Raw genomic sequence first — 8,365 nt, forward strand, 5'->3', positions numbered from 1 at the left:
TTTTTGCACCGCAGCCAATTCAATTTGCTTTATTGGTAACCCACAATGGACACACAATAAATGCCGCAATAGCTCAAAGAACAGCGAAATTATATTGCTCTCCACCGAATACAAATATATATCTATATATAATTAATGTAAAAAACAGACATAGGATTAAAGGACATCATGAAGCGGCCGTTACTTTCGCAGTTGTCTAAAATCTCCTAAGAAATCTGCCAGACTTTGTGTTTTCTGAAAATCTTGCTCGGCTTGTTTGCCACATTTGTTGTGGTCATCCAATAAATCAGAGCCCTTGAAATAATTTATGTTCTCCGTTTGCAATTTTCATTCATCTGTCGAACGTATTGGTTATTACTTTGGGACTCCAAACGTGGTGGCCAAGAATTCGACTTTATTATGACAAATTTGTGTGCTCAAGAAAACGAATGTGCTTGGCCCGAGCTTGGTGCATTATTAAACCGCTTTAAAGGAGCGCAGGAGTGCATGCTGCACGCCCTTATCCTTTCCCAACAGTCACGTCCGAGCCCTTGGCGAAAGAACCTTCGTCCTGGATGCCCGTCAGCGTTTTTGTAGCCGCTCGCTTTTTTGTGTCTGGAACGGCGGTCAAAACCGCAGACGCTTCGGAGGCGGACGATGGGCAAATTGTTTGGCCAACACAAAGTTTATTTAATTTCTCACAGAATGGAGATCTACGTGCCCCTTTTTCGACTTTGTTGATTAAAACAAATTGCGCCCTGTCTCAACTGCGCCGGCAAACGTCAGACGGTCAAGAAAATGGTGGGAGGATATTTGGCTAGAGGGCAAATTGTTGAAACAGATAGCATTTCAGGGCTTCCAGGACCCTCCCACATCCGCTGAGTATTTGATCCTGGCTGGCGAATCTGTTGGTGGAGCGCATTCCCTATTTTTTAAAGTCGGATAAAGTACAGTCCTAACAATAATGATAGAATCTCCTTTATGTTTGGCTGGCACAACTGTACCCAAGTGCGCCGCTCTCTGCGCTTCTCAATGTGGCAAGTCTCATCTAATTAGTCTCGTTCTGTATTTGAGTTTGTTTTCGCAATCACATTTCGTATTTGCTTTTCGCTATTTTTTGCCAACTCAAATTTGCTGGCAATTGTCATAACTCTAATGCAATTAACCCTTGCCCATTCAGCGAAGGGCTTATCAGATAAAGGCGAGCGAGCAGGGCGAAAACAGAAAACAGGACACAGAAGGGGAAGGGGGAGCTGAGTAAATACAGCCATAGAGTAAACCTAAATATTTAATTAGGATTATAACGAAGCGAGCTTATCGCGGATGGCGGCAGCATCGCAACTGAAAGTGATGAGGAGCGATGAGGGGGCGATGAGGGAGGAGCGGTGAATGTCAAAGACTGTGTCCTGCGGGCAAGGGCTTCCTGCTCGCAGGATAACAGGAAGTGCATAAGTGTGTGGGGCTGTGTGTGAGCTGTGTGACTATGTGCGTCTGGCGTTTCACTTTTCGTTGACTTAATTTAATTAATTTCCTAGCCCAAAGGGTCCATCCTGTCAGCCTGTCTGTCTATCTCACACTCGTCCTCGTTCTCGTTCTCGTCCTCGTCCATTTTTATTTGTCGTTACGTATACGCCGCGTTGCAGGCAGGAATAAAAGCTAGCCCACCCACTTGATGCATACAAGTAAATGGGCACATATGCCTATCGATACACGATAGCCGGGCCGGCAGGACTCGAGGACCACAAGGATGTGTGTGTAATATGCTGTAAATAATGAAAATCCAATTTTTGTTGCTCCTTTTTACCCTCAACCCTCCACCCTCACCTGGAATGTGTACTGTGGGCGGCATAATGGGTTCATCATCGTTGTGGCGGAAAGATGATTATGACCGGGCACGTAGGTACCCTGCCTACCTCGTCAGGGGTCATCCGCCGCCGAAGATGGATGGGGGCATTAAGTTAATAAAGTGTTAAGCCTTTGTTAGCGCCACAGCCAAAGACTGAAAAATTCAATTTAAGTTGGCGCTGCTCGGGCTGTAAGGTGAGCTGGCTGGTAGAGGGTATTCCGCATTCTTTGTGAACTGATTTTTGGGGCTCTCCGCTTTCTGGCTTCTTGATTGCATTACATTCTCAGCCCTCGACTCGTTTCGTTTCGTTTCGTCTGCGTGGCGCATTCCATTTGGCCTTTTTCGTTGACTTTGCCTCCTGGAGATTTAATTTCATTCTCCGTGCATTTTTTTCAGCTCCTTTTCTTTCTACCCCACGCAGAAATAATCAAGTAATGAAACTTCACCGACCGAAACTTAAGGAAATGCGAATACGAGTTCGGGCAATCGCCGTTTATTTTGGGTCTAGGGACCGAGAACATGTTGCTGTTTTCACTGATGCCTCAGAAATTATGCAGAACACAACAAGTTTTCATCAATATTAATGTCGTGGCGAAATGTGATTAAAATCGAGAGACAATCTACGCCAAATCGAATGGCAGTGCCGACTTGGTTGGAGGTGGCATCCGAGAATCGGAGACCGGGATGGCTAACCACTTCTCTCAGCTGCCGGAGCGGCAATCAAATTAAACTTGAAGTGATTTTCAATTGGAAATTCTCGTAACGGCTTCCAGGCACACCGCAACACACTTAAGTGTATTCAAATTAAACTGACGCAGACCGAGCCAACAATCCGACTCCGATGGCAAAAGTTACCAACGGAGATGGGTGCGTGAGCCTTCAGGATATGTTATGGAGGATATTCAGAATAGTGAGATCTATGCTCTTATAATCTACTTATTCTTTAGATTATGTAAAGTCATGTTCTCAAGAAATGGTTAAACAATTGTTTGAACAAATGAATTTTCTGGAATGGAAGATAGATGAGTATTGATCTGATTGATGATGATATTAGGAAGCAACATGGCATGCGTGATTCCCGTAATAGATTTGCCGAAACTCAGCTCGTGATATACTCACGACACCTGCGCTGGCCGAGAAAGTGGGATCCAGGGATCCATCTTTCCCAAAGCCACCCTTGGCAGCCAGCCCACAAAAGCCATCAAATAGTCGACTCTGCCTCCGCCTGTTTCACTGGACATTTTGCCTTGTAATGCGATTGTTGTTTGGTGCCATTGTTGGCATTCTTGTGATGGCTGTTGTTCCTATCTGCTTGTCTATCTGCGTGTTTAGCTGTAGACCGAATGCTTGGGGATTGGCGCTGTGGTGGGGCTGTCAACGGGCAGCCATGGCGTCAGCAATTGCTGATCTCCTACCCATTCACCACCACCCATCCAGCTGAGCTGAGCTTTCGTCCTGTCTGCGGTCGTCGCTTTTTGGCAACGTTTAGCGCGTGTGCAGGACGCGCGGTTTGGAGCTGCCGCCTGCCGTTGATTAGATTGTCTGATACTTTAATAGGATTGTAAAAGCATGAACCACCCACGAATGCACCCGCCAAAAAAGCGTTGGCGTTTGAGTTCGGCTTTGGGTGCTTTGGGTGTACTAAAGTGCTCAGCCGCCGACACACTTAAAAACAAAAGCGAACGAGTTGAAGGTGAAAAGCCCCACAAACCGCCAAAAACAGCAAAAAGTGGAGCAACTAGTATGGGATTTGCGTGGGAAAAGGCTTTTGTTGCGCGGTACTTAATGGATTAGGATTAGATGCTAACAAAAACTAGACTATATATAATATATCCATTATTATGAGTATATATCTTAATAACAGATATGTACATTTGCTTAGTAGCTATGCTTTAATAATATTTAAATGAAAAGCATATTTAATGTTGCACTAATAGTTTGCATAATCAGTTGCCACATAATCAGTTAACACACATTTACGTCAGTTAATTACACAAATAAAGCTAATTAACTCTCCCAAATGCCCATTTCGTTGGCTCGAATATTGCATAGGTTCTTGCCAATCCCGAAACTCATTTAATTTTCAAATCTGCCAACTAATTATTCAATTGCACAAAAGTCAGGGCGAACTTTCGCAAAATGAGCAAAAGCGGTAAGCGGCTTAAGTGCTCGGCCAGATACGCAGGTATCAACCGATTGAGTGCGACCCAAATGTATGGGACACGTTGGTCGGTTGGGTTTTGGCCAGCAAATAAACAGTTAAGAGCTTATAAATTACATACACGATTCTCTATGGGGAGTGTCATGCAACATGACAGACTTCAGTCTACAGAACCATTGGGGAGCTGGGCGAAATCTGTATTAAAATCGCATTATGCCCGCCTCACTTGACACAGGGATAGCCAAGTGGGCGGTGTGGGTGATTGGGTTTGTGTTTGGGTTGGAAAACTGCAGCTGCAGGAAAGTTGAGCTCCGAGGAGAAAGAAAATTTGCCAAATGTACTGGCAGGACAGCACTGGCCGGGCAAGTTTATAAACCGAACCGAAGGACTGAAGTGGGCAAAACTGTGGGTGCCTCGATGTTCGCCCTTCGTTTGGCTGCGAGCATTAACCTCAGAATGCATTTGCAGCTGGAAAACTCCGGAGGGGTTCAAGGAGAATGGGAATGGAGGGGAAAAGTGGCAGAGGAAACTGCAGCCTGCACTCATGCCGGGAAAAATGAAAAGTTCTCCTTTGGCCAGAACAGCAATTGTGGTTTCTAATTGTTTGGGGTATTTTGCACTAACAATTGACCGCAACTATGCGTTGTAATTTTGAACTTTTTTTTTTTGTCTCTTTCATCCTTTACTAGTCCTGTTTTATTTTCGGGAAAATAAGTAGCTACAAAATCGATAGCTACAGAAGAAAAACAGCAAGCGCAATTCCTCAGCAGCAAATTTCACTGATACCTTAATGGGATACCTTTATAAGTTTGGCTAATTATGTCAGCTATTCAATATTTCAATGTATTTCCGTGCACACAGGGATTTGGTTTGTATGTAAAGTGAAAAGATTGTTGAAATATATGTTCTCGTCTTACTTGGAAGTTAAACTTTGCTGATAAGAGCTTTAATTTCCCTTTAAATGAATCCAAATTATAATTGCAAAAAAAAACCCATATTTTACTGATAAGGCATCATTAACTGTGGAATAACCGAAGCAGGCATAAAATCGGGTATAAATAGGCTTGGCATGGCAGCGGTTGGACATAGTTGATTTCCAACATGAAAAGTATTCAGTTGCTGTTCTTTATCATTATCTCGTCTATGGCTGTACTGGGAGCTCAATTCGGCCAGAGAATTGGACCACCACCAGTTATATCGGATTGCTATACTTACCCCTTTAAGCCAAGTCCATGTAAGCCAGTTAATGTTAAATCTGTTTCTGTATAACTTAATTTTATCAGTTTCAGATTGCCACCGTTTGCCTGGGCTTAGGTTTAAGACAAGCACAATCTAAAGCACCCACTTTCAGTCGGCGAGGGCTCATCTCACATCCTATTCACTCACATCCTTCGCGGCTTGCTGGAGTGACAAAGAAGATATATTAAAGTGGTTTTTAATAATTTTTCGCTGTTTTTTTATTCTGTGTGTGTGGATGGAAAATGAATTAAAGGACGCCTTTCAGGATATAAGCCCTGTGAGAAGCGTCAGCGAGAGTTTATTAAAAAAGAGACGAACGAGCGCCTAAAATAAATTTATGTATGGCAAAAAAGTATGAAAAATGCGTTGCCTGGCTGATAAAGCCGTTTTGTTTGCCCGCCCAGTCGCGGCTAATGCAGATTTATGATTTTAATAACAGGCTGCACACATGAGCTCACATTTGCCTGCCCGCAAACCTCAAAGTGTTGAGCATATTAGAAAATTGCTTTCCCTTTTTTTGCGGAATTTTACTTAAAGCGAATGGGGGATAGGCGTTTGATTCCCGGCGACATTGTTAATTATGAAAATGTTTCTTTTACGGAGCTGCGGCTTGCAGTTATTAGCCGAAAGGTAGCCGGGAACCTTTTCCTCGTAAACAGCATCGTCACAGCAAACTGCAATCTCGATTTGCCAACTTTGCAGACTCTTGCCGCAGCAACAAACATTTTCAATTTCCCAGCGACGCCAGGTGTGCGGAAAATTCTAGGGGGTGGAAGATAGAAGGTGTGTGTTCAAAGCTCGGGAGCAGCGCCGCGAGCATTCCAAGTTGAAACAAGATGATGTGGCCAGGATGGCGACGGTGCTGGAAATGTGGTTCACAGCTACCGCTGATGAGGAAATTGTTTCGAAAATTACCGGGTAAGTGTAATACGTTTGGAAATCGGGGCTGTGGATGCATGGAGGTTTTTGGACTCAGGACCTTAAATACTTCTTTAGCCTAAAGCTGGTATAGCATTTAGTGAAATGCAAATAAGTAATACCCCTTTGTCGTAAGACTCTGTCTGTGCCACTCTTACGTAGCTGGAACAAAAAACGAGGTGAGATTTAGTCTATTGCGGCAATAAAATGTATTATACATAAATATATCTTAGGCAGCTTTATGTAACACAATAAATGCCAATATAAATCAATAATAATTTTATTAAAAATATAAAAAAGGTTGTATAACATTTGCTTGTTTGTCAAACAAACTGTTCGATCAACCCTCGTTCAAGCGCGACTGGCATTAAGCTCATTTGGGGAAGTGGAGGAAGGAACACACCTGCACAGGTAATGCAAATTTGCTGTTACTGCCACGCAGCACGATCGCTGCCATCTTGCACAGCCACATCATCATCATCATCATCATCATCAAGGTCGTCGGGCAGAGGAGCAGGAGGAGTAGAGGAGCAGCGAATATGTATTCGTCGAGGAATCAATGCCATTTGCACCATCAGAGGGGCTGTTCGAGGAGCTGCAAGGTGTCCAAAGGCAGAGTCTGCAGGAGGCCCAGGTAGCGGAGGAAGTCCTTGTACGCGAACACCTGGTCAGGTGACTCTGGCTTCGGTTCGTGGTACGGTGCCAAATCGTGACAGATGAATCGACGTGGTGGCACCAGTGTCACGTCAAAGATCTCATAAATCTCCCGATACCAACCCGTTCCGTCGTCCAAGTCCGTCGCTATTTGGTCGAAGCTAATGAGGATGTGCGACAGTTAATTGGAGGGAGAAGTAGATGTATGCACCCAGTCAAGTGCATTTTTCGCAGTGTACTCACTTGCCCTTCTCTATGAGCGCTTTTACCACCGGCAACTGGATGATGCGGTCTACACGCGTGTCCCCCACCGGCGACTCCAGCATTTGGAGCAGTTTGGTGGGCAGCCTGGAAAGTCGCACCTTTTCCATTAGCTGCAACGCGAAATTCTTGCGGCTGGGCCACTCGTAATTCAGCCAGCGGATGGCGGCGTAGAAAACCTCCGCCTCACTGTTAATCCTTATGTCATTCGAGGAGAACAGGGCACTCACGCTTTCGATGGGCAAGGCGAGGAACTCGACCGTGGATACAAAAATGAGGAAGGAGTATTGGATACGCTGCAGCATCATGTAGTGCAATTGACTCATCTCCCGAAGGGGGGTTGCATCCATGGCCACCTGGATGGCCTGATGCTCGGCGAAACCCGAGATCGGATCCAAGCATGCCCAGATCTGGGACGACAATTGCCTGATGTTGAGGTAGTCCGCAGCAATCAGCAGATTAACAATGCCCGGACGCTTTAGCAACGGTTCCTGATTAGTCATCCAGCGGTAAAGTAGCTCAAAGACTTCTGGCTTAACAAATTTTTCTGGCAGTTGTAGCTCCAATTTGTCCTTGTTACGCCTCACTTGATCTATGTAGACCATAAGGACCAGCCGGTCGCAGGGGAAGCTGTGCTGCCCGATCCGCACCAGGAAATCGGGATGCTTCTTCTGCAGCCAAAAGTCCTTCATTACATGCACGATGCTTTTTTGCTTGGGCAGTCGAAAGTCCTTAAAAATCGTTGGCATTCGTTTGTTGTACTTGAAGTCCCGAAAACTGAGCTCTTTCAGTTGCGGTTCCTTTGGCAATTTATCGCCATGGGCTGTATTATACATGGTTACCATTTCCATTCTTGGACACTGAGAATTTCGAGTATTTTTCGAGTTTCTGTGAAAAGAAGGTTGACTACTAGGTTACTCAGAAAATATTTGGAAAGTGAAACTGGCCTTCTCTCCTCATCCTTTTCTGCTTTTAGTCCTTAATAAGTTTGGCTAATTATGCCAGCTATTCAATATTTCAATATATTTCTGTGCATACAGGGATTTGTTTTGTATGCAAATGTGTAAAGTGAGAGGAAAGCTAAAATATTACATAAGCATTGCATTGAAAAACATATCATATACATCTTACTTGGAAGTTAAACTTTGCTGATAAGTGCTTCAATTTCTCCTTAAATGAATCCAAAGTAGAATTGCAAAAAAAATGAAAATATAAAACCCATATTTTACTGATAAGGTCATCATTAACTGTGGAATAACCGAAGCAGGCATAAAATCGGGTATAAATGGGCTTGGCATGGCAGCGGT

General features: G+C 44.2%; 1 protein-coding gene across 1 annotated transcript; it reads right to left on the reverse strand.

The window, feature by feature from the left end:
* Positions 1–6,407: 6,407 nt before the first annotated feature.
* On the reverse strand, positions 6,408–7,997 carry LOC26535763 (kelch-like protein 18). Its single transcript, XM_015197442.2, has 2 exons — positions 7,041–7,997; positions 6,408–6,958 (listed from the first exon to the last, which is right to left on the reverse strand). Exons 1-2 carry the CDS (start codon positions 7,907–7,909, stop codon positions 6,718–6,720), a joined length of 1,110 nt encoding a protein of 369 aa, XP_015052928.1. The 5' UTR covers positions 7,910–7,997; the 3' UTR covers positions 6,408–6,717.
* Positions 7,998–8,365: the final 368 nt, after the last annotated feature.

The sequence above is a fragment of the Drosophila yakuba genome, chromosome 2R (genome assembly GCF_016746365.2).
Source record: "Drosophila yakuba strain Tai18E2 chromosome 2R, Prin_Dyak_Tai18E2_2.1, whole genome shotgun sequence".
Taxonomy (NCBI): Eukaryota; Metazoa; Arthropoda; class Insecta; order Diptera; family Drosophilidae; genus Drosophila; species Drosophila yakuba.